This window comes from Paralichthys olivaceus, chromosome 3 (assembly GCF_024713975.1).
Source record: "Paralichthys olivaceus isolate ysfri-2021 chromosome 3, ASM2471397v2, whole genome shotgun sequence".
Lineage (NCBI taxonomy): Eukaryota > Metazoa > Chordata > Actinopteri > Pleuronectiformes > Paralichthyidae > Paralichthys > Paralichthys olivaceus.
Window position 1 is genome coordinate 23,060,194 of NC_091095.1, and position 27,388 is coordinate 23,087,581.

The 27,388-nt window shown below is 41.4% G+C and overlaps 1 protein-coding gene across 3 annotated transcripts; it reads left to right on the plus strand.

Moving 5' to 3' along the window:
• The first annotated feature begins 1,103 nt into the window (after nt 1-1,103).
• btbd8 (BTB domain containing 8) lies at nt 1,104-26,912 on the plus strand. Of its 3 annotated transcripts, none has more exons than XM_020081345.2 (19): nt 1,104-1,229; nt 2,070-2,182; nt 3,422-3,601; nt 6,104-6,255; nt 7,464-7,581; nt 9,280-9,369; nt 10,698-10,778; nt 10,866-10,962; nt 12,272-12,360; nt 13,763-13,865; nt 14,328-14,510; nt 14,595-14,765; nt 17,658-17,787; nt 18,697-18,758; nt 19,495-20,029; nt 20,969-21,056; nt 21,643-21,761; nt 21,847-23,793; nt 26,019-26,912. In XM_020081345.2, exons 2-19 carry the CDS (start codon nt 2,085-2,087, stop codon nt 26,516-26,518), a joined length of 4,743 nt encoding a protein of 1,580 aa, XP_019936904.2. In that variant the 5' UTR covers nt 1,104-1,229; nt 2,070-2,084; the 3' UTR covers nt 26,519-26,912. The 3 variants fall into 3 exon arrangements, with proteins under 3 accessions (XP_019936904.2, XP_019936906.2, XP_019936905.2); XM_020081347.2 differs by having other exon boundaries at nt 6,104-6,228; XM_020081346.2 differs by having other exon boundaries at nt 1,120-1,221.
• The last annotated feature ends 476 nt before the right edge of the window (nt 26,913-27,388 follow it).

Below are 27,388 nucleotides of genomic sequence, written 5' to 3' on the forward strand. Positions count from 1 at the left end.
TGTGGTAAAGAAAACTACAATTCATACAATTTAGATGAAATGAACTAGTGAAAACATCATGAGGATTATTCTACATTAAATAGTTCCCTTTCACTTAAATCTTACACACTGGACCTTTAAATAGGCCATAATATGCAGATCATATATCATTAAAGAACTGTCTGACAAACAATGCATGTCATACTGAGAAAATGTTTTTTGCAAGTCGGTCTAAAATACACAAATCCATGGCGTGCTGTGAACAAGAAGACTTTACTGATGCCGTTCACAGTACATGCTGCAGAAGGAATCCTAATTCTCCAACTCAGATGACCCAGAGACCAAAGGGTGACCACCTCTGGGCTGTGAGCCTGAAAACACTGACAAGGCGCTCCCTGTTTCCCAAGACTTCACATATGGGTGTGTGGGATGTAGAGTATCTGTGAAAATGTGTCCAATTTTACAAATAATTGGTAAAATAATTTTTTTTTAAATTACAAATAATGTGACAGGTCCAAGCACATCAAGGTCGTTGTTGTGCAAAGGGCCAGGTTTGATTCTATCTCAATCTTAATATCCTGCCATATACATCCAATCCAATAAATTATATTTATGTATTCATGTATTTTTACCTTGGGCTCTGTCTGTAGTTAGCTGACATTTCTGCCATAAGACATAGATGGAAGTCAGGTTACATAAGATAAAGGAGGTAAAGATAATTCTTTACTGATCCGAGGGAAATTCTGGTATTACAGCAGTCCAAGAACAGAATACACACAGGTAAGAATAGAATGGAAATAGAACCGAATAGATGGAATTATTTTAAGAAAGAAATAAACACAAAACACAATGACACAAAATATGACTTCTGTTTGCAAAAATTAAGACAGTAAATCCATCTCAAAGTGGCATAACGAGGATGGAGACCATCTAAGTGACGTACAAAGTTTGGCAATACAACAACAACAATAATGATACTAACATTTTCATAAACACTCATAAATGGATAAGATAAATTCTGCATCATGAACAGAGGAATGGCAAGTCCTGCTGATGCAACAATGCAGCGCGTGGGACGTTCAGCAGAAACGCCACCAGGAGACGACGACGAGCACACCTTTATTCGAACTGCGCATGTGCGTCAGCTTCCGGGTGTGACGAGTTGTCCGCTCCTTGTGTTTCTTTCAAACCCAGTGGGAGGTGGACGAGCGGCGTGCGGTGGCAGTGATGTCAACAACGTCGGTCAGTGGGTCAGTAGACAAATAAAGATCATCGCTTGGTTCCCGTAACAGAGACTCATACGCGTGCACAGTGATTGTTGAGTAATCAATAGATATGTGTGCAGAAAGCCAGGATCTGTCCGGGGGAGAGAACTAACTACTAGTGGTTGCTCAGGTTAGCTAGCGCTAGCATGCTAGTCGCAGGAGGAAAATGATGGTGTAGATTAGCTGACAGCACAGACCGTGTCCAGCTGAGGAACCACACACATCCATGTGCGTGTGTGTGTGTGTGTGTGTGTGTGTTTTATATAGGATACGTTATTGTATTTATTTCTTATTAAATTGAGAGATACAGTGATGCTAGCAGAGATGCGTTTCCCCCTGTAAGCTAGGTCTCTATCTGTTATTAAAGCTTATGTTATGTGTTATTTGATTGTGCAGCTGATTGCATTTCTTCCTTCATACAACAGTTTATACAATTTGTGTTTTAGTCGTGATCATCTTCTCCCATTTCCACTGGTCTTGTTCACACCGATGAAACAGCGCCCCCTGGTTCACAGTGGTTTGTGTGATTGTTAAATGTGTTCATCACAGTGAAGATAATCAATAATGTTGAGTTAAATGCATCTTATAAACTAATGGTTGAGTATAACAGTGAGGCGTGAGTGGCGGAGCACCACCTTACATCTTAACGGAGTAAGTGATTTTAAAACACCAGCTGGCTGAATTCATGACTAGCTCTCAGACATGTTTCACTTGGCTTCCTCTGCATGCCATTGGTTTTATCTTGTCCCATTTGTCTTATCTAGTCTTATCTAGCGGTGCGTAACACATTCACAAGCTGAACTCTGTCTTGTCTTTGTCTTTTAGAGAACACAATAAACCATGATCACCACTGAGAGAGAGTTCCAGGCCAAAGAGCGCAAATACAAAGAGCAGCTGAAGAGATGTTTATCATCTGCTTTGTCTGCAGACCTGAACAGGTAAGATATGTTACTACATGCAATGATAGTAACATACCGGCAGAAAAAGCTTTATGTTTCTTTTAAAGATGCCTCGACTGTTTGGAATTACCCTGTCACCAATCATTTCCACCAAATGTCGAGCAGATCAACTAAATTTCCTGACAATCTCCTTCCATCCACTCAGGCTAGCTATAGTGCTTAAAGGTTCGCTGTGTAGAATTTAGTGACATCTAGTGGTGAAGTTGCATGAGGCAGCTGAATACCCCTCACCTCACCCTCCCCCTCCAAACATGAAAGAGAACCTGTGGTGAACTTCAGTTCAGCCATAAAACCTCAAAAGGATTTAGTTTGTCCAGTCTGGGCTACTGTAAAAAAAACATGGCAGCCTCCATAGAGAGAACTAATGTAAATATAAAATTGTATGTATAAAGGGCCAATTCTAACCTGCATCTACACATTAGTTTTACAAAAGTATTACTATTAAGTCACAGTGTAGTTGCTGTATTTCACTGATGAGTGGAAGTTAACAGTAAACTGTCCCATGTTGATATGATTAGTGCAGTCCAGTGAGTTTGTGTGGACAGAGGTATGAGTTTCCTTCAGGCTCTTCTCATCAGAACATTACGGACAGAGCACCAGCATTTAAAGTCACACTGCCAGCTGGCCCTAAGCTGACTAATTTCTGCGTCACACAGATCAGTCGGGCAGGATGAGACATAATGATGGTGAAGAAGAAGTGAGATGCCTCAGGTCTGCACTTCTCAAGTGAAAAAATAGACCCTCAGATTAAACTTTTAATGCTGTAGATTGTAGATGATGAAGAAGTATATTTTCTCTTATGGCTGGGCAATAATACAATAACAATAATTATCTTTATTTATTTATATGTTGCTTTTTGAATTAACTATGAATACTTTTCCAATTTGTGTTGTTTCTCTTATAATTATTGTGATTTGTTCATGCTGATGGTTTGTGCATGGAGTTTTTCTAGTCTTAAAGCTCTTAACAATGAAAATTGTGTTCACTCACAAACGCTGTCATACATATGCCACACTTATCTATCAATCACTCTGACGGCACAGCAGCATAGGATAATTTAGGGTTCTGTGTCTTGCTCAAGGGGGTCAAATCACAACTGTCTGGTTAGTGGACAGCCCGCTCTATCTCCTGAGCCACAGCCATATGAATTTTTCTTTTAGTCAGTTAGTAAACAAAATTTGATTGAATGCCCACTGATAAAGTAATGTGTTTTCCCAGGTTGCTCCAGGAGGAGCTGGAAGCTGATGTTTCTCTGTATGCTGGCTCAGGCTCACTCCGAGCACACAGAGCCATACTGTTGGCTCGAGCTCCTCATTTCCTACAGGGACAGATGCACAAAGATCCAGCGATCATTCATCTGCCCGGCTATGAGCAGTCCATGCTGAAAGATTTTCTCAGGTAAGTTCAAATGAATGCTACTTTGTTAATCACACCAAGTATTTACTCTTTATTTTGTTTAGACATCCTCTGTTTGCCCCCCCCCCCCATTAGCTCCTCGTGAAGTCTCTACACCTGCTTTGTTGTGGGAAATGTTAGAATGAATCTTTTATCCTGACAGTTTCATTGTCCTTCTGAAAGAGGGCGCCAGTCACAGCAACTTTAATATGCAAGCTTTGCTGGTGTTTGCAGGTTTGTTTCAAGGATCACTGCAAATGCCGCATCTTTTAAGTCATTAAAAGCACACAACATTTTTAATGTTAGTGTTGAGACACACAATTAAAACATTTAGGAGTGTTAATAATCCATTAATGTAAGACTCCGGTGCAGCATCTGTGTAACGGTCATCAAGTCTTTACACTGCGGTTTGTTAGATTGAACAAGTCTTTGATCAACAAATTTATCTTTGAATCTCATTAAGAATGTATAATTAGGAGGAGGAGACAGTTGACCTAATTTGTCTGCACTACTTTTTCTTTTTACATGCAAAAAACGACAACATTGGGATAACTTTGTGTTTCTGTATTCACAATCTTCCCATTAGATATCGATCCCTTTAACTATATTACTTAACTTTTCATTGTAGAAGAATAGCAAGCAGTTAGAACATGATAGTGAAGGAAGATAAAGTATTTGGTCACTAACAACTGGTAGAAAGGTTAAATGGGAAAATGGGGTAAAATGGATTTGGTTTAGAGATTAAGACCAGAACTACATAACAATGTAAATTTTAAGATAAAAAAGTCTGATACTATCAACTGCAAAATGTAAAGCTCTACAGTTGTTTGCTTTGTTGTTGTGTTTTATATACATTATATGGACAAAAGTATTGGGACACACCTCTTAATCATTGAATTCACGTGTTTAAGTCAGTCTCATTGCTACAGTTGTATCAAATCGAGCACCTAACCATGCAGTCTGCCTTTACAAACATTTCTGATAGAATGGGTCATTCTAAAGATATCACTGAATTCTACGCTCTGCTGACTCAATTTCTGCAGAGTTCCAAAACCTCCTCTGGCATATCAGTGCAAAAACTGTGCGCAGGGAGCTTCATGGCATGAGTTTCCATGGCTGAGCATCTACATGCAAGCCTTGAACCTAATGTGTTCTGTGGACTGACGAATCACGCTTCCCTATCTGGCAGTCTGATGGACGAGTTTGTGTTTGGCATGCCAGGAGAACTACTGGTGGCTGACTGTGTTGTGCACACTTTAGTGTTTGGTGGAGGAGGGATAGGCCTAGGCCCCTTAGTTCCAGTGGAGGGAAATCTTTGAGGAATAGTTTGGGGAAGGCCCTTTTCTGTTCCAGCATGACTCTGCCCCAGTGCACAAAGCAAGGTCCATAAAGGCATGGTTGAGTGAGTTTGGTTTGGATGAACTTGACTGGCTCGCAGATCCCTGACCTCAACCCCATTCATCTGGATGAATAGGCAAAAATTCCCTCAGACACACTCCAAAATCTTGTAGAAGAGTGGAAGCTGTTATGGGGGGGGGGGCAACTCCATATTAATGCCTATGGATTTAGAATGAGATATCGTAAAAGCTCCTACAGGTGTATAGATGTCACAATACCTTTGTCCATATAGTGTATGTAGGAAAGCAATAAAGACTAAAGGAGGTTAAAGAGCGCCACTCCTGGAGGGAGACTTGCACTGATTTATTAGTTTTCCATAGAATTTTTTTTATCAAAACTCAAAAGATGTATCATATATTAGAGGTGTGGAAATTTCTTGACTCTAAGTATCTTTGTGATTTGGACATGGATGACTCTGTTTCAACAAGGGTCAGCAAGTAATTTTGGTCAATTCTTTTTAAGCCAGAAGATGGCTGTCCAGAACATACTGACAGACTGTAACAGAATGCCTAGTGAAGTGATTCCCCTTCATCAAATTGTGTTGTGCTGTCAGAAACAAACAGTGCCACAGACGTGTGCTGATTCCCAGGAGAATAAACCTACATTAGTAGTGACACATAATCTGGCACTTTTTTCACACGTGTGGAAAATACAAATATCATGGTAACAAGCAGGACATGACCTTTTCTGTTTCTCTGCTTGAAGAATATGAAGTTGAATTTTTTTCATTTAGTCTGCCAAACTTAAATTTAAACTTAAACATTTTCAGTGTTTAACATGAAACTTTGAGATCCTTGTACTTGAAGGGACAATCTTACAACAAAAAGAACAGAGTATCCTGGCAGAACAGGCCATGGTGCTACAGCGTGTTTTCTGAATTATTTCAGATGTGAGTTCCGTAACCAGTCATCTGTGATACAGAGCAGTGATGTATGATTGTCCGTTACTTTAGAAAATGCCTCACTGTTCAAAAGTAGAAAACCCAGCATAGTTGAGGCTGTGGCTTGCTCCTGCACCACCGAAGTCACAGGTCATCAAATGAAGTTGTAATTTAAATGTGTGTGAAAGGTCTAGTTTTAATTAACCTTTAGAGTCTCCCCCCTGCAGGCGAGTGTACACAGCAGAGGAGAGCATGCGCTCGGCTGAAATAACTCCAGACGTGGAGGGCTTCATGCCAGACAGAAGTTTCTGTTATCCCGACTCTGCAGATCTTCATTGTTCCACTGACTCAGGTGAACAGGTCAACACGTTTTTTCCGGGTAATGTGACTGTCCAGCTGCCTCCCTCCCCTTTCTACACATCATGCTATCTCAGCCATAATCCACTTAACCACTAATTGCATTTGGATCCTTGTTGTCAGTATTTTAGTTAAGTGGTGTAATAATAGTGGCCTCTGCTTTTTCACATTCAGAAATACAAATACAAAGTGGGAAGTAAGAGTAAGTGAACCCAGTAGAATTGCCTGCTTTCCTTAATCTTGGACACAAATGTAGAAAAAGACAAAATGCTTAAGCTAATACCACACAAACAATTAAAATCTGCGTAGTCTTTATTGAACACACCCATTAAACCTTCACAGTGCTAGTGGAAAAAGTAAGTCAAATGTTGGTTTTAATAACTGCTCCAACCTGCTTCTGCTCCCATAACCTCAATAAAGAGTGTCTGGTAGTTGCTTATCAGACCTTCAGAATGTTCAGGAGGAATTTCTTCATTACATAACAGGTTTAGCTCAGATGTATTCGTAGGATGTCTGTGACTACTAAGTATCTCATTTATGCATTTAAGCACGTCAACATTCTATTCCTATTTCAGTGTCCTGGATCAGCCTTTATTTCGGTTTTGGAAAAACTTGATTTTACTTGCAGGAGTTAGTAACCAGGATACTGGTTCATGTATACATCTTATCCCGGGCTCTGGCCACTGCTGACTACCTTCACAGGTTCCATTATTACATCTCAATCCTATCTAGAACGCCTTGGTTCTATGTTACGGCAGGGACTACACAACACAGACCAAAAAGGACATGTTTAATATTTGCTGTCATCTCTCATCTCCCATTGCTGGCAATAAGGTGGGAAACACAAATCTGCAATGCAATGTTGACATTTGATAGAACAAAGCCAAAGTGGCCTAATTTCCACTAGCAGGAATCTAAACATACAGCACACGGTTATAAGTAACCAGAATACCTTTACTGATCATGTATATGGGCATATGAATAACCAGATTTCCCAATGTTACATGTAAGCACCATATTCTGAATATGATCAAAACTGGGATACTTATATATATATAAAAATAAATATTATTACAAACATTCAGAGATGCAGATAATTAAAATGGGTACAGTCCCTTTATTTTCTTATCACTGTATGTGACCTCCACAGATTAATATACTCAAGTCTTTTGCCCTAATCACCACTCTCCCTAATGACCATCCACGTTGTCAAACTCAACTTTGGTCCAGATGCTGATGTTCTTGAGCCAGCCTCTGGCCTCGGAGCTGACATGCTGGATCTGTACCAGAGGAGAGAGCAGTGTGACATCACCATCCAAGTAGCAGATCAGGTTTTCTCCTGCCACAGGTGCAGTAATTCTATTTCTTTTTTATTTCTATTATTTCCTTTCTATCCCTCCATGGTGATTCCCTAGCCCTTTGTATCAATACATCTGGAAAAGCATATTCTGTTTGTTTGTTTTTCTGCTAAGAGTGTTATCCTTGTTAATTTCAGTACACCACAGACACATAAACTAAAAATAAAAAAATACAGAGGTTGTGCATCTGTTGTCGACTCATGCCAGTGTTGAGCAGCAGTGAATGGTCAATCATTGATGCAGAGGTGGTAGTAGTAGCAGCTGGTAACCATAGAAACTGGTTTCTCCCAGGGTGTGCTCGGGGAAACAGCCAGCCAGCAAAGGCTGGTCAGACAGAAGAAGCTGGGCGGTTTTTCACTTTCTCCACAGTGTGAAATATAGTGGCCCTGATTCAGCCTCAGGGTGAGAGCTGCTGCAGCAGCTAACACTGTGCTGTCATACAGATCACTGCTGACACTCGTGTCACTGGACTAAAAATTTCAGAATGAGGGACGACCTTGTGCACCACTAGGCGGCACCCATAGTTTTAGGGATGTATTTGTGATCTGACATTGCTGATAAAAATTGGAGATGAATAGTGGACAGGATCAAACCTACACAGAGGTGAACCTGATGCATGCATCTACAGGAAGAAACCAAGATCATACTGTTACTAAGGTTTACGCCCCATTTCTCCATGTTAAAAACAAAGTCAATCTCTGTGGCTGCAATATTAAAACGTCTGAAGGTTTTACTTTTATTAAACATTTTCATACGATATAGGCCTTGTGTATATCATAGCATATAGTAGTAAATTGCTGTCTGCTTGCATACAACAAAATTGAATAGATTCTTCCTTGGGTCATGCTCCATCCCTACACGAAATTTAATGGAAATGGGTTTAGTTGTTTTTGGGTAATCCTGTTCACAGACAGATTAACAGTGATGAAAAAATTGGGTTTGCAGAAGCCCACCTGTCATCGAGGTCACTGCTCAAATCTTTGACTTGTTCATTTTGCTAAGAAAGGAATAGGCAATTGATTTAATGTAATATCAATGTTGTGTGTATTATTGTTTTACTTGGTTATTCTAATACTGGGGAGTATTCAAGATGATGTTCTCAGACTTTTTAGAACTTTTCTGATGTTTATAAAGTGCTTTTGGTTGGTGTGTTTGTTGAGATCTATTTTTGTTTGGATATTAAGCCACATTTGGATTAACATTAATGACACTCAGTGAGTATTTATAGCATCGGGATGGTGCATGTGGGACTGAGACAAAATAAACTTCAGTGCTTATGTTGATTGTGATAAAGGAACATGTCAGTCAGTGCAACAATGTGGGTCGTTGATGTTCTTTTAATAGTTTTTGGGCAACAATGGAGCTCTATGGTGCTGAGGAAAGAGAGCAAGTCATTGTTGGTTTTGTTTACAATTAGAACATATACATAATCACCAGACGTGTCCTTTAATGTAGCTTATTAAGTACTCTAACCCCCCCCCCCCCTTCAGTGGCATTGAATTTCCACAATACTGACAGTACAATTAAGCCAGGGAGAATAAAATCACATTCTCCAGGGACTAGAGAACACACACAGATACATTTTGTTACTTCAAATCCTAAGTACACACAGACCCTCCAGATGATGTAAAATATTAAAATGGTGGGTGGGATCTGACATGCAACTGTCTGCTTTATTGGGTTTCTAGGGCAGTCCTGTGTGCACGGTCGCAGTACTTCCGAGCCATGCTGAGCGGGAGCTGGATGGAGAGCTCCAGACAGTGCATCACCCTGCAAGGGTAAGATCTGTGCATCAGCATCATTAAGCATCAGGGATCATTAATGCACCTCCACCACTGCTCTAACAATTCTACAATTCATTCCTTAACAATACAACTGAATCACTGCACTATGCCGCATTAAATATTCATGGATGCAACAGAGGTGGCTGCTCTGTACGGTTTGAGGTTTCACTCCCAATGCCATGTTTAAACACACACACACACACACAGACACACACACACACACACAGAGTTGTGTCTCCATGACTTCAGAGGACTTTACATTTATTCCCTTAAAGGTCCAGTGTGTAAGATTTATGTGAAAGAGATCTATTGGCAGAAATTGAATACAAAATAATCATAGTGATGTTTTCACTTGTGTGTTTCATCTAAATTGTACAAATTGTTGTTTTCTTTTCTCTAGAATTGGCCCTTTTTATAAAATACTTTACAATTACATCGGGAGCAGGTCCTCTCTACAGAGGCAGACATGTTTTTTACAGTAGCCCAGATCGGACAAACAAAACACCTTTTGAGTTTTTAAGACAGCTGAAGGTTTCCGCAGGTTCTCTGTCATGTGAGGGTGAAGTGAGGGGTGTTCAGCTACCTCATGCAACTTCACCACCACCTGAACCTTTAACCATAGTTACTACATGTCTAACCCTAACTCTCACCCTAATCTTAATTTAAGCCTAACCTACCTAAACCCAACCCTAGCCACAGTTAAACTTCACCCTGAAATTTCATGATTTACTCTATGGAGACTTGCTTTTTGACCCCATAAGGAAGACAAGTTCCCATTATGATGACTGTGTGAACTGATTTAGGTCCCCACTACATGAGATACCTGGACCACACACACACACACACACACACACACACACACACACACACACACACACACACACACACACACACACACACACACACACTCACGCACGAAGAATCTGAAATTAGGATGCACATGAATGTCTTCACAACTACCACCCACAGTCTACTGTCAGAGCAGCAGTAGTAAACGAAGCCCAGTTTTTCCTCCAGGGAGAGACGTGTCACTCGCCTCAGCTTTACTGATCTGAGCGTAACTGGGGAAGACGAAGCTGAGTGGAGAGCGGCTGCGTTGACGTATAGGGGAAATCCTGAGAAGTAGTCCTCAGGCTGCAGTCATGTGATGCTGCATGATATATGGATTTTTTTTACAGCAATCTCAGTTATAACAGTCTATAAAATTCAAATACACTGTATGCCAGGACTTGCATAGAGAATATTAGATTGTGACTGGGGGACAGTTTCTTATTTTGGTCGGTCAAATGTAGCGTGTAATCAGATTGTATTTATCCTTTCAGCTTAGGGCCTGATGAGATGGAGATTTTGCTCCAGTACATGTATGGTGCCATTGTGGATCTGCCACCTGGAGCCAGTGCCAGGTACAGTGTGTGAATGAAGTGAGTGGCCATAATCAAAATACAGTTCCTGAAAGAAAACCGACCTGCATTCTGTCTCCTGTCCCACAGTCAGGTGGTGCTGGCAGCAGACATGTTGGGTTTGGAGGGGCTGAAAGATGTAGTGGAGATGGTTCTGCTCCGAGACTACTGCCGCTTCTTTCCTAAGGTTAGCTGTGCAAAAGAAACTATTAAAGAATGGATATTATTTGCTTATTACCTTTTAATGTGTATTGTGATGTATTTGTCTTTTTGCTGGACAATTAAGCTTGGTGATACAGAACATCTATCCCATTCTTCTTTTTATAAATCAGTGTGATGAACTCTAGGAAAGCTGTGCTGCAATTTTCTTTGAGTTTGTGACCATTCTCTAAATAAAGCTCTAATTCATTGGACAGCAGCTTCAAGGCTCTTGGACTGAACCTGCGCTTAGCCCCCTGAGATACATACTGTCAGTGAAGGAGAGCTGTTCAGCTGTGGGAATCAGATCAGATCACTGAGCTCATTAAATGAATTATAATGGTAAAAACATTTACTTTGGCTGCACTTTCATGGAAAAGGAATATGTTGAGACGATATTATTATATTAAGTTACGATAAACCTTACTGGATATCTAATTACTGATGCATTATTAAGCATTAGTCAACCAAAAATTAATTGTTAGTTGTTATTTAATGATAAAAAAAGTCCCAATTTTTCCCGAAAAAAATATTTGGGAAATAAGCAGCAAGGAGAACTTGTTCTTGTAGTTTTACTCCTTCTGGATCACCAATTCTTACTTTATAGAGAAACTATGCCCCACATTCCTCATTTTAACACAGGCAACAGGCTGATCCTCTGTTATTTCCCCTCTAAAATCACACATAGTCTAAAATTGTATTCTCAAACATTTAGATTTATTTTCTTTTTTGCCTTTGGCCCTTATCCTTAGTGTTACTAGAAGGAGTGATTATTAAAATTCAAGTTTGATGACCCCCTCACCCTTTCAATTATTTGTGTCATAGTATTCATATATCATGATGATTGTTTTAATGTCTCTAATCATATATTTATGTCTATAGGTTATATTTACTGTCTTTATCGTTCCCCCTCTCCGTGGTCTTTTTTAAAAACCCATTTGTACTGTATACATTTAGTTTATGTTTGGGGCATATTGGTCTCTCATAGTGCAAAGTTCAAGATAGCAGTAAAATATGTGTTTTAGTTTGATGCATATCTGAGATGACAGCTAAAAAAACATAAGAACAAATCTCTTTTCTGTTATTCCTTTTGCTTTATGTTTGCAGATTTTGTACTTTGCCTGCATATCCAGTGTCAGTATTGATGTTGGTCAATTTCTCTAAAGAACTAAATGCTTCATTACCATCTCACTCTGCCATGTGTCACTTCTTCAACTGCTGCACCCGACAGATCCCTCAGAGATTTCAATCATTGTAGGAACTCAAATTCACCAATTGTGTTTTTTTTATGTTTGCAGCCTATTGACGGAGTTCAGAGAACGGTTCTTGAGTGCCTCTCCCTCACACACGCCTTAGGCCTTCACAGTCTCCACCTGCTGTGTAAGAGGTGAGTATCAAAGGAGTTTCTAGTAATAAAGCCAGTACCAGTCAGATTTACCTTTAGCCTCAGCGTACCTTCAAGTTCGGCCAAAACATTTGATGACGCTATAGTGCACTGTTGAAGTTATGTCCCTAACATTTGCTGGTGGCTGCTAATACCTTCTAACATCTACTGGTAGTTGGACTCTAGTAAGGAAACTTGTTCTTTATGTCCATAAAGGATGGTAAGTGTCACTTCATTTTAATTTATGCTCCTGAAATTTGAATTTTTGTCAAGCATGACCTTTAGCAAATCACATGTGCAGCATGTTCCAACCTGTCACCACTCTTGCCACTGCAAGTTACATCAGCATCTTGTTGCCAGGTGACCAGCACGTGGGTTCATACTCATGTGTCATTAAGCGCCAGGGTCAGGGGTGTGATGCAGATTGCTTTAATATGATTAAAGACACTGACTTTTAGAATGATTAATATTCGGAATACAGATTAAATACAATTAAGGAAGAGATTTTCTTTCACTACTCAACAAAAGAGCTGAAACATCCATTCCTCCACATTAAAGCATCTCTAAAGATACTTATTTAGTAGAAGACATTTCATGAACATGGGTTTACTGCATTGCATTACTCTGAGAAGGCTGCAGGCTATCTGTGCTCATGCACACTTCAGTGAGCAGCAAAGAAGTGTGTGAATATAGGTCAGGCAGGGGCGGACTTTACAGCGGGGCAGGGGGTACCATGTAAAATGACTGCCGTGGTGTAATTTCCTGTATAAGTTACACAGTGACAGCAGAGATCTGCTTCATTGATAAAACTAAATATATTAAGTGATGTTATTAGCTTTAGTTCGTTATATGGGTGTTGCTTCTCTACTATTGTCTATATGGTTACTTGACTTATAAGGAATACTGGTATACTATTTAATTATTATTAATCTAATAATATAATTATTGTTTTTATTGTTTACATATGTATTTATATACTTTCCCTTCAGGAATTTTACTAGAGAAATGTCTGTCTATTGTCCCCCCCAACAATGAAATGAAATATCTGCCCCTGAGGTCAGAGTGGTTGGATGTGTTCAACTAGGCTGGGATCTGGCTCTGAATTAAAGTGGTTTGTGTGGGAAAGTGGCCTTGCCTGCTTGTCTCTGCTTAGTCTGATGAGTCACACGAAAATGACCATGAAGCGAGCGACGTTGCTCTGTATGCAGCAGAGCATTTTTGACCTTCTTGTCCTCACTCGCTCTGTTGTTTTCTCGAGCAAAGCTGTGCTGACTGCTGCATGGAGCCAGAGATTCCCCAAGGTTAGACACATTCAAAATGCCACCAGGATGTTGTCTGACTAGGGGGGAAGAAATTGTCAAATTGTCCAGAAACCGAACCGTCCGCTATTTCTGTGTATTTCCAGTTGGGTTGCTGAACATTTTGTGAAGACCTGGTGTGAAAGAAACTTCTCTCTCTTGTCCCCCGAGCTCCAAAGAGTCTGTCTATCTGCTGTAACTGAAGCCATGGTGAGAACTTCCCCTCCCACAGTCGTCCGCCCTACTCTGTTCGTGGAATCGCCTAAATATCATCAACCCATTCTCCAGTGTTTTTCCACAGGAAGGAAATTCAACCATGATCTTATCAAAGACTACCTTTATTAAATTTTCAGTTATTAAAGATGGGTTAATTTAGGAATAGGATGTGGATGCAGACAGATGGGAAGTTATCCAGGCTTGTAATTGGTAATTGAATCTGTCTTTCTTTGCTGCAAAAGAGTTAGTATACACCCTGTGAGTAAAGCAAGACAAATGTACTATTGTCTCTCTTGGCAAGTAAGAAGGTTCACAGCTGTTACACAGTTCAGGGAATCCCTTCACTGATCAACAGGTCGCAGGCAGGAAAACAGGAATCAATCATGAATGATTGTGTTCATAAGACTTTATTTTGTATTGTCTTAGTTTCTTTAGCTCATAGATGTTTCCATTCAGACTGTGCAGAATTCAGTAACCATGCTCTGTGGCACTGAGCAGTTGATTGGCAGTCTACCAGAAGTCAAGTGGGCTCAACAGGTGAGAAGTCTCGCCACAGAGCTACAGGAGGAGAGCCTGCGAGTCATTGTCCAGCACCTTCCCACCGTCACAAGAACTCAGGCCTTCCAGGACCTTCACAGGGTAAGACGGTGCTGAAGCCGTGTTGATGCATTATCAGCGTAAGTTTCTTTCATATTTCTCAGCGTGTGTGTGGCTTCGTTACAGAGGGAAGAGTTTACTCGAGACCCCGCGTTGTTGAAGAAGCTGTGTTCAGCCATCAGGGAAGGTGTGACTGTGGATAACTGCTGTGAACTTTTCACTGCTGTCAACTGTCTGTGTGGAGATGACATGGAGGATGACACTCTCCTCAAGCAGAGAGAGCAAAAACTAGAGGAGGTGAAATGAAGCATGTTCCTTTTGCTGACCCTTTTGTCTTTATCTCTTCATTAGACATCATACTGTCGTCAGCATCAAGCAGTTCAGCGCATATATTTTTGTAGTATGGTTAAAAGTAAGATTCCCTGTTTAATGTAGTATATTTAGGCTTTTGAGAACAATGTAAGTCATGGCCAGCTAGCTTCCTGCTGCTGTTCAGACCTGGTGTTAACATCCGTCCTGAGAGATATGATCACAAGTGGACAGCAGTTAGTACATGGATTTTGTTCAGTTTTTCAGTGATAGCGGAGTGAGGAGAGTCTAAGATAATTAATGCGTTTCATGCAGTTCAACTATGAAAAAGGATTTGAAAAAAAAATCAATTGAGGATGCATTTGGCCCTGAACTTAGCCCTGACCATCGTGATCCGGTCATCAGGATGAATGTTCATGTCTGAACGGCATTAGAAAAACCTTTTCTTCTTTCTGTCAACTGCTTTTCATTTTCTTCCTCAGTGGATTGAGTTTGAACTAACTTCAGTTAGAGGTTAGAGAAAACAGCTTCTAACTACCTAACTCCATTTACAGAGGAAGACCATGAAATCCTGGAGAGGAGCTTGAAAAATCTTTCCCCTTGTTATTTGATGCTATGATGCAGCATTTAACTGAATTAAAGTATTTAACAATCACTAGAAAGCACAGTGAAGACTTACTGTCAGTCACTTCAACGTTTTAGATTCACACAAACTGTCCAATTACAAGGTTACCTGTGACTTACTTTAGGTTAGCGTTGTCACTCTGGACTGTAGAATTCAATTACAGATGTGATACGACCTTCTGTAAGAAAAATCGTGACTAACAACAATTATCTGCTTTGTCATCTTGTGCTTTACCTCAGTCTGGATGCAGGGTAACGTACAGGTTCCACAGTTACTCAGCTTTTCAGACCAAACAGAGGACTGGGGGGTAAATATGTGTTCGGGATTCTGAGTGGTCTAAATGGGGCGGCATGCTTGGAATAGCCTGGCTTTGCTTCATGGTTTCCTAATCTGGGTGTGGTGTGGTTTCAGCCGCTGCTCAGCTTTGGTATTACTGGAATAAGGTTTCTGACATTTCTATTGCATCACTATAGTGTGATTAAATCTATTACTGGTGACTTCTAAACCCTCTCAGCCACACGTTTAACTGTCAACATTCAACTGTACAGTTGTACATTTAAAAAATCTATAATTATATCATAATTATGGCACATTGACATGTGAAATTCACTTAGTTCAACTACCAGATTTTGAACAGAATAAAAGTGTGAAAAATGTTGCCTTAAAGATTTTAGTACATTTAGTACAATTCATCATAGAGAGTTTAAAACCTCTGTGGAAGCTATGGTTGTTTAAAACTCGAAACAAATATTTTTAAATGCCAGATCATAGTACTGTACCCGAGTTTCACTTTAATTTAAATCTTTTGGTATTTTGCACTCCATATTTTCTTTCCGTCATCAAATCAAACTAGAATATCACTCAGTAGCGTGCATACCTCCATCAACGCCCAACAGTCCTCTTGTGAAACCAGATTTCAATTCACTAGATCCATCTTTTTTTGGGGATTTGCACCGAATTGCACACACTCATAAACAGTAATCACAATCAAGATCAATGAATAATTTCCTGGGAAATCTGTGAAACTGTTAGAAACACTCTATGTTGCAATATTAAGAAAGGGATGAGTTTTTGCGTAATTCTGCTCACAATCAAACTCAGGTAAAAACCTAACTTTCATTCAGAGGTTATCAGAAATTATAAAATGACTTGCCTTTGCCTAGCCCAACGCTGATGTTATTCATCCATTGTTGACACAAAATGAAAATGCATCAGTTAACTATACCATTGCATTGGGGAACATGCAACGCCAAAATTATGAACACGGGTATTAGTATATGTATGTATGTTAGTGTATTTTAATTTCATCCTTGCTATAAATACTATCACACCAAATCTGTATCGGAATACTCCCCAGCAGACAGACTTATTTGCTCCTGAGTGCCCCTGCAGTCTTTAAACAATGAATGTGGCAATGTTTTAATGCTTTATCCTCAGTAGGAACAAAGGGATAAAGTCTAGACTGGGAACATTAGAAAGTATAGAGAGACGGACTGAGGCACTGTTGGCTTTGATGTTTTCATGAGATTTGTTGACAGTAACAGAATCATATCAGTTTTAAAATATCAGCACAAACTGAGTGTACTTGGATTCTGAGTTGATGCATGAAGAAAATTATTTAAATGTTGGCATATTGTGTTTAATAATCTCACATACACTGTAAGCAGTCTGTCAAAGGTTGGGGAAGAACATTTTAAGACCAATCATTCAATACTCTGTGAAAAGAATACAGACTAATCAAATCTCTTGTGTGAGCAGCCATGTTAATCTTATGAGCTGACTTCCAGGGGAAAGTGACCTGGCTGCACAAGTTAACCTCTGTAAATACTGTACAGTATGGCAGAATGGATTAGGCTGAGGGAGACTGTGACGTGTGCCAGCGGCCTTCACTAATCTGGCTGTGTATTTGCTGAGGGGTGTGTGTGTGTGTCTGTGTGTGTGTGTGTGCGGATAGTGCGGCTGAGGAGGGAGAGATGGCTCCTCCCCACCTTCCAGCCCCGTTTTTATAATCAGGCGTGGAAACAGGAGTGTGGGCATCAGTCGCTGACATCACTGATTTCTCTCAAGGGAGGAGTTGGATTGGATTCTGCAACAGCGACTGAGGCGGAGGGAGGGACAGAGAAAGGGAGGGAGGGGTATTTGTTGCCATGGTGAAAGGTTCTTCAAGCAGCTGCTGATTCGCTTGTGCTGTAGTGCACCCCTTTCCATTATTCTCCTCCCCCCCCCCCTCTGTCTCTCCTCTGTGTTACCACCAGTCGCTCAGGCAAGAGATTTGTACGCTCCGAGGTCGCCTCTGGACCTTTCTGCTTCAGACCTTTTACGCTGTCCGCCACACGCAGGGATGGGAGACTCTGTCGTCCAAACACAGAGAGAGGATACTGGCAGGTGAGGAGGCGTATTTATAAGCTCTTTTTTTCCCCCAGTCAAACACAGGATGTTCATGCTGCAGTGTGTGGATGTATGTTTTTTTTTTTTTTCTCCCCTCTTCCTAACCCAGCCTTGCGCTAAAGCCATGGCTCTCCATCATTTGAGATGCATATGTTTTTGGCTTTTTAAGACTCAATAGCTTCTTTGAACACAGCTGTCTGCTCACTACCAACCCATTCATCGTTTTACCAATGCAGTTCTTCTGCATTTCTGCTTCTCGGCTTTTATCTCAGGCTTCCGAGGTAAATGCACCATGCTTGTCTTCACTGGGTGGAGATGAGAGGGTGGATTCTTGTCTTTGTGGATGTGCAAATGACAGGAAACATGTATAAATACAAAAAATATTCTGCCTCTCATTGTTGAGTTAGTAATGTGTATAAATGCACTGTATGAATAATTTATTTAGCTGGTATCAGAGTGAGCCTTCTACTGGTGCATTTCCTACCAGTGTAATCGGATTCAAGGTCTCACATACAAACATAATAAATGCCCGAAAAAATAAATTTAATTGTGTGTGTTTTATGTTTTGCTGTAATAAGATCACTGAATTATTGGATTCTAAATTGTATATGTACAAAATGCAGAAATTGCAGTGCTTTAATTGAAATAGATTCCCAGACGGGGCTTTCTTAAGCATCCATTGATTTCATGTTTGTGTCCAAAGCGTAAATACGGGATGTGGAAACAGGACTTTGTGAATGAAAACAATTGCTCCTCTAGCGCACATAATAAGCGAAGCAAGGTCTTTTAAAAAATGGTGCAGCCTTTTTCATCTGTGTTATACTTGCATTTGAATAATCTGTTTTGCAGGCAGGACACTATCTGGCTTATTTGTGATTTCATCTTGCTTTTATTCTGTTTTCACAGAGGCTATTGATAAAGGGGACAATAGAAGACTTGGTAAAAAGCCAGTACTCTCTAGCTCACAGGTAACATTATTATTCAACACTTCAACCAAGAACATGACCTCAATTAATTCTATTTGTTGTCCATAACTTTGACTTCAATGAAGATTGAAGGTTGTGAATTCATCAGTGTGCTTCATCTTAGAGAAATCCATGTAAATTGTGTAATCCCAGTCATTACAGATCACGGCCTTCAGATGACATGAATGCCCCACCCTCAGTGCAAACAGATGCACTGTGAAATGAGCAGCAGGGCCTCTCTAAACAGATGTATAGCTAAGATAAGCCTGGCTGGGGTGATCCAGATAGGGATTGCATAGATATGAGGCCCGGGTGGCTGAGAGCAGTGAAGCTACAGATGTCACAGGAGGAGGATGAATGGAGTCAGATCAGGAGATTTGAGTGTAGCCATGGCCTGTATTTATTTATTTTTGTTGAATCTCAATGAGCAAATTCATAGACGTAATTTTTCTGCCGACAATCAGAAGTTTTTTATCAATTTGTTAGAGCACACACGAGTGGACATAAAGTAGAGCAAGAAAGAAGCATCATTTCTTCTTCTCTGTAACGTCTGAAAGTAATTTTAAAACACAATAGGATAAGCAGCAGGATTGTGGCTGGTTTAGGGTAGATTTCATAACAGACTGTGTGGTAGAAAGCATTTTTCTGCTAAGCTAATGTATTCACTTTCATAAGACTGACCTCTGGTTATTTGCAGATTAATCCCTTTCTGTGACTAATATTGTCTTTTTTCTGGCAGCAAAGGGCTTTAAAATGCTCTTCGCCTGCACCTGAGAGTCCTCCTCTGCAAAGGACCCAAAGAGTGTCTGCATATAAAACATCTGCCTCCCGTGGTGCTACATCAGCCATGAAGTCTGATGGGCTGGGGACAGCTCACAAACCAGGCGATGGGCACGCATCCAAGCCAAAGAATGTAAAGAAGCCAGGAGACCGGAGTGTAGCAGCAAAAGGGAAGACAGCATCAGCTGGTACACCGATTGTCAATGGCACAGGAAGTGCAGGGGCCAAACGTGATGTAGCCAGTGCCAATGGCCCCAGAAGCTCTCACGGGGCTAAGGAGCAGGACAAGAAGCCAAATCCAGGTGCAAGGCCTAAAACCTCTCCCCCGAGCTGCACGTCTGCAAGTCAAACGGCGGCAGCGAAGTCTCACAGGAGCTCAGCAGGAAGGGCTGACGGCACTGCTGGCACCACCCAACCTCAGCCCATCGCTTCATCTGCATCGGGTAGCACCTCGCCAGAGAACGGTGCCAGCAACGACACCCAATCCACTCCAGGTTTACACTCTTTATTGACTTCTTTACATTTCATCAGTGTGACTGACACAAATTACAATGTAGTGCATCACCGGCACCTCCAAAGTGTTGGCAGTTTAACTCCAGGCGTAACTCGTAACTGGAACTATAAAGCACCTGCAGACTAATTTATATTATGAATGTTGTGCTGTGCCCAAGAGGGACTTTTAGAACACCAGTACAGTGTCATGTATGAATGTTGGTTTATTAGGAAACAGAGCATGAGGCTCTGTCCTTTGCAGCCTCCTGGCATTGAACTAACCGCAGAGGTCAAAGCCTCATACAGCTGTCACATGGGGAGGTGTAACGGATCACTTTGAACTTTAGTGGCGAGGTTGGATGTGGGAAGGCGGAGTAATCCCTTCTCATAGCAGTGTTCAAGTCTCTGAACTCCACCCTGGAAGCTGGAAGAGCTCAGGCCTGGTGTACTATGTATACGTGCTGCCCGGAAGATTATTTGGTCTGTTCTTCACTTGGTTGATTGTTTGCAAAACTGTCTGTTTACAGCGAATTTTACATGTCAATCAAATTTTATTTGTGTGGCCCATATTCAGAAATCGTATTTTTTCTCAAATGGCTCAACAAGACATCCTCAATGGCAACATCCTCTGCCCTTAATCCTCGATAAGAGTGAGGAAAAACTACCAAAAAAGAAATCTCAGAAATTAACTAGTGAAAGATCCCTCTTCCAGGAAGTGCAATAGATGTGTACATAAACAAAATATGTCTAAGAAATCAATAGGTGAATCAGTGTTTAAAGTATCTGACAGAGATGAAGGGTGCAGCAATGATAGAGGTGGTAGTAGTGAATGTGAGCAAGCATATTGTCTATCTAGTTGGAGTCATTATCCACCATCAGCTGCCACCATAAACCATGATCACAGTCACGATCCAGGATGTGCTTTATGTTCTGTGTTTTAGGTGCAAAGCCCAAACACCAGGCCAAGGCAGTGAACAAATCCCCACTGGCAAAACCTCCTCAGAAATTGGACCCAACAAAGACCAACAGGTGAGCTGTCATCTTCACATCGCGGTGCTTTGCTTCTTTTGTCTATCAAATTGCTAAGTGTCACATTTAAAGAATCTAATCCTCGTGCTGGTCAACCTCCCCTTCGACGTTCCCATCGAGTGAATACAAGTCTTAATCTAAGTGTCATTTTATAAAATTTGAATTATGGCACACTTATGGGAGATTGTGTTTTAAGGGAGAGGCTCAACAATCCATCAAACATTTTTGGTTGTTCATAATTTCAGCAATCAGCAATGAAAAACCATCATACAGCTGCAAGTAGATTCTAACAACCTACGTGAGGTATGTCTCAGTGAATATCCTCCACAAGGACACAAGTGAGAACTCGAAAATCTTAGCATTAATAATCAGCTCATGTATCTGGGCTTGTCCTTGAAAAACTAGTAGAAAAAAAATTTGCTGCCACCTTCTGGTGTAAAGTATAAATTCATGAATTAGTTTCCCTGCAGCTCTTTACATACATATATTTATCATGATGTGAGCCAGGTATATTCATTATTGGAGTATTTTGGTGAAACATTTGTGCTTACATGTTTGTTTCTATCTTTGTTTTTATGAATCACAGTCCAACCACTAAGGCGAGTTCAAGAGAAAGTGGCAAACTCCAGACTGGTGCAGGAGAGAAAGTGTCTACTGCAGCAGCGAGAACAGACACCAAGGGAAGAGGCACACCAGACCATCATGGTGAGATGTTCAAATGTCTGCTTCATTCAAATGTCTGTGTTCTAGCAAGATCTTAACGTTCTGTTCTGCTCTGTCTTTGATTCAGTCTCAAAGTATGTATCCTCCACAAAGAAGCCAGCTTCACCCAGGAAAGAAGACAGTAAGGATGGGTCCAAATCCTCAACGGCACACAAAGCAATCAGTGAAACTCCGAAAAAGAAGATCATAAAACCAGTTTCAGATACTGGAGCCTCGGCTAAATCCAGCGCCAAACCATCAAGAGCCTGTCCGGCCCCATCCAAACAATCTTCAGTTGTCGCTGCCAGGTCTGGACTGAAGCCGAAAGGTGTGACAGAATTATCTGCTGAGAAATCTTCACCAAAGTCTGGAGGATCTTCCAAAACCTCAGCTGCTGCTGCCACCAAGAAATCAGGACCTAAAGGAAAAGATGCAGCGAATAGTAAAAATTCAGACTCTAAAGCTGAGCTTGGTCCAAATGACAACACTAGTCATGGTGCAGTGGATAAAGATGGTGTAGAGCTAGCACCAGCAGCACACAATCTGCAGTCAACAAGCCAGGGTGGAGAGGACTTACTCAGCCTTCAGCTCGACTCAAACCCCACACAGAGTCTCCAGAAGACTGAAATACAGGAATCAGAAAACACAAACAGAGGAGCAGATGAGGGGAGTGTTGCACCAGCAACCAACAACTCCCCACCTGTTAAATCTGCTATTACAGATGTGTGCAAACAGACTGAAGGGAGTAAAACCAAACAGTCTCCTAGCAGCGTGATCCCTGCTCACATCAGCGGAGGGCAAGTTCACGAGGTAAGCTCCCCAAATTCCCAGAGAGACACTGATGTCCCCATAGACACCCCCTGTAGCGTGGGAAGCACTCACACCCCCTTCGAGGACTCATGGAGCGGCATCCACCCTCAGGTCAGCCCAGAGTCGGAGACATGCAGCACACACACCACTTCCTCTGATGACATCAAGCCCCGCTCAGAGGACTACGACGCTGGAGGCTCGCAAGACGACGACTGCTCCAACGACCGAGGGGTGTCCAAGTGTGGCACCATGCGCTGTCATGACTTTCTGGGTCGCAGCAGTAGTGACACGAGCACTCCAGAGGAGTTAAAGATGTATGAAGGCGGGGCTGGGTTGAGAGTGGAGGTGCGGCTGCGTGGGAGAGAGGCGGAGACTACCAGCGAGGAGGAGGGAGTGAGGCAACGCCCTCGCTCCTGGTTGCAAAGAGACGAGGTCCATGTAGAGGAGGAGCACTCAGAGGTCGAGAACACTGTGACTGTAAAAAGCGTCCCTGACCACCAGCTCTTCTCTTCTGAGGAGGAGGAGGAGGAGGAGGAAGAGGAAGATGAGACAGAAGACGAGAGATCAGAGGTTGAGGTGATTACAGGTCAGGCTCCTCTGCCAACTGAGCCCTCGCCACATTTTCAGGGGATTGTCAACCTGGCTTTCGATGATGAGGGTGCGGACCAGGAGAACGACCAGCCCGATTACCAGTCCACTTCTAATTTCCGTCGGTCAGTGTTACTCTCTGTCGATGAGTGCGAGGAATTGGGCTCAGAAGAGGGCGGCGTCCAGACGCCACCTCAGCGGCCCGACGATGCTGTGACTCCCTGTGATGTTTTTGAGTCTGACTCCACAGCACCTCAGTCCAATTGTGCCCCTCCCAGTGACCAACATAACCACCTGCCGTGCCATCTTGAAACTGCTGAAATGAAGAACGAGAACCTCGAAGAAAAATCCTGCGTGTTCCTTACAGAGATTCAGGAGCCTGTGCAGGAGGAGAGTAATCACATCCAGGTGGATGGAATGAAGTCCAGCGTCCCGACCGCGGACACCGACACTAGAGAACTCCCCCCCCAGGAGCGCCCGTGCCACCTGGATCTGCGGCACACTGAACAATACAACGGAGGGCTGCGCAAAAATCACAGCAATCCCTCAGAAAGCAGGAAAGCAGATTTACATCTAGACTTAAATGAGCCTCAGCTGACAGGGGACGCTCCTGTAAATGCTGCACAATCTCCAGCAGGTAATGTATGACCTATGGATCTTTACTAGACCCCCCAAATCCAAACCCATCTGAAGGTTGAGTTTATCCCTGCAAGAATAATTCTCCTCTGCTCCGATTCCTAGACCTTACCCACACCCAACATACACCATCCCTCCTTCCGAAAAAGGATATTATTGAGCATACTAGTTTAGAAACTAGTTCAAGTTCAAAAGAAATCAGTGGGCATCATATTTTCACAGCTAAAAGCTTGCTCTCATATCAACCCATGGATTGTGTAGCTGTTGTAAATTTGAACTTGTACTCATATCAGTATCCTTTTAAAGACGGAGATTGGCCTTTTCAAAACGTTTAACTTAAAGGGAACATTTGAAACAACTGAACTACCTGTAGTCAGAGGATTTCAGGTCTAAGTTATTCAGGTTATATTTAAAAAAAAGGGGGAAAGCAGTGTACATTTCACTACGACTGATCATAGAGTTGTCTAAAAGAATCTGCCTTGTGACAAGGCATGTGACATAGTTACACCAATGCACTTTCATGTACAAAAGAAATAAGAGTTTTTGATTATTTTTGTCATTTGTTTTATGCAGTGGAACAGTTGGGCCTTTGTTAGCCACAGAGAATTTGACATAGTTGAAGGATCTATATATAACATTTTAACATCTACGTATTATTGAATTGTTCATGTAATTGCCATTACAATTACATAATCTTTTTTCAAGCCACTGAATGTAGTATTGATTTGACTGAAGCTTGTGTTTGTCAAAATGTAGAATACATTTCCCAGAAATTCCAGCGCTTCCTATCTGAGAGGATGCTGTCACAGCATGTCTCTCCTTTTTTTTTTTTTTTTGCCCCATAAGCTTTTGCTTTTGCTTTTGCTTTATTGTAAAGAATACATTTGTCTCAGTTTGTTTTTATTCACTGCTTTTCTGCCATTTTGAGAAACACACACTTCTTTTGTGCCATAAAATACAAATAAATCTTGTGTTTGTGGTTCACAGTGTTAAATGCAGTGTAGCATCACTCGATGCAGCTTGGCACGATGTGTTTGTTTACAGCATTTACCATCTCAAAGCTCAAACTTTTATCTATGTTAAAATGCTATATGTAGGACCTTTAAAATGTGGTAGGGTAAACTGCAACCAGGTAATGATTTAATCAAATTTCTGGAATGTGATACAAAGGCTGAACACAAAATCTTCATATGAGAAACACAACAGTAAACTGCCACTGCTTCTCAGAAGTATGTTATACTTGGAAACTTTTCCCTTGCATCTCCTTGCTGTTTTTCTTTTTTCTATTGGAGAATGTACCTCTTCCTGGGTTTCCTGGTTATTTAATTTGTTTTAATTTATTTTTATTTTTGCACTATACACATGCATGTACTATTAAAATTAATTTGCCATCCATTTTTTTTTTCATTGTCCCATCACCTTTTGTCATACCCAAATAGAGTAGATATAAAGATGTCTTCTTTAAAAAAATAAACTGTTTTGTTGTCTATAAGCTTTTGTTCAGTAAGCTGTGTGTAGTGTCAGTAGCCTCCTATGTACGGTTTGTGATGTGTCTCTCGAGCAGCTGCCATGTCTCTCTTTTTTCACTCCAAGAAATCCTGCTGCACCGTTACTGAGAGTCTAACGCAATGCAAACATGTCAGGGATTTTGTTTTCGCATCAAACAGTGATCACTCACTTCATTTTTTGCCATTTTGAACATAGTAAACACAACGAATGTCAAAAAAAAAAAAACTGTCGCTATGCGATCCTTTGTGCTTCTGAGTAAGGAGCTGTTGCTTGCATTTCGTTAAAGTCTGTTCATGAGGTCTGCTCGTTCACAGACCTGCATGTAAAACTCAAAAAATATCACTGTTATTTATTGAAATGCTACAGTAAGTTGACTTTGTTTGAGCAGGTGGATAAAGAGATGCATTCAGAAAAGCGTTCCTCTGTGCGTTACCTTTAAGGCAACTGTCCACCTCTGTGTTTGAGGTGGTTGGTGAGTTTTAAACCAATTGTTACTGACCATAATGTGACCAACTCACTGCCTCCTCACTGTGCTGACCTCACCTCACTTCACTCAGGAATATGTTTTGAAGGACAGTTGCATTAAGGGTAGACTTTCAGTGATCAATGTTTAATTGTAGTAGGCAGTGTCTAGTCTCTGGCATGAAGTGATGAAAAAAAAGAAGTGTGGAGGAGTGAACCAGTTTGTCATTTTGCAGTATTGTCAATTGCTTTTAGGCGACAATGGTTGTGACAGATTGGATCAAAGCTGCAAACTTGACCGCCGACCATCCAAAGCCCTCTCTCCCATTTACGAGATGGATGTGGGAGAAGCCTTTGAGCACTGCTCGGACAAGGACAGGAAAGTTGAACCACAAGCAGAGGAAGAAAATCTAAGACTGGACGATGACAAAGGCGCTTACTTTGCTGAGCGGGACTGGAGCCTGCTCAAGCAGCTCCTCTCAGACCAGGAGTCCAACCTGGGTGTCATAAACCCTGTGCCTGAGGAGCTCAACCTGGCCCAGTACCTCATCAAGCAGACGCTGTCCCTGTCACGAGACTGCCTGGACTCGCAGGCCTTCCTGTCCCCAGAGAAGGAGACCTTCAAACGCTGGGCGGAGCTCATCTCGCCCATGGAGGACTCCTCCACCAGCATCACTGTGACCAGCTTCTCCCCGGAAGATGCTGCATCTCCACAGGGGGAGTGGACCATCGTGGAACTGGAGACACATCACTGACTGCACAGAGGAGAGCCCCGCTGGACTCTGATGTCCTCTCATTGAACTTTGGACATATTTACATCATCGTTGTCTTAAATTATTATAATTTATAATCCTAATCTTAATGACATGTCTTTTTCTCTGGACCCCACAGAACTCTGGAAGCAGCTTATGTGCATTCGTCCTCATGCCCTTAGTGGACCGGTTCTCCCCACTGATGGGCTGTTATGCATGCTGATATTTTTGTATGTTTGTTGCTTCGAAAGCTCTATAAAAGAATGAGACAAAAAAAAGATTTTCTCTTGACATTCTTCTGATAATATGATGAATAAGTTTCTTAAAGAAAATGATATCGGCCTATCGGCCTGCATTTAGTGTCATATTGAAAATAAAGGTTTGTGTCATGGAAAAAGATAAGTGTACCTCACTTTCCTATTGTATAAGAATAGTTTGTCTTTTTTTTCAGGGGAACACCAACGTAGAGGTGTTAAAGAAAGTTAAAGAAAGAAAAAATATTCCTGTGTCTGCACCTTGGTCCAAATCCACATCAAAATGAGTTCTTTCTTGGCCCTGGTCCAAACCTCCCACCAGGTTTCATGGAAGTCGTAGTGTCTGTGTAATCCTACTTGTACATTAACAACAGACAGACAGGACTGAAACATGCATAACCTTTGGATGTGTTCATGAAAAACCTGAATTGATGTTAATATTTGCTCCCTCCTTTGGCAATTCGGACAGGAGTGACACCAATGGTGATGAAGTTAATGCTAATATTTGTCCTGCGGTGACCATTTAAAATGTCTGCCGTTAAATGGGGAATCATTTAATAAATTAAACATTTGGACTTGATCCTCGAAATACAAAGGGGAAAAAAATGACCTCAAATGT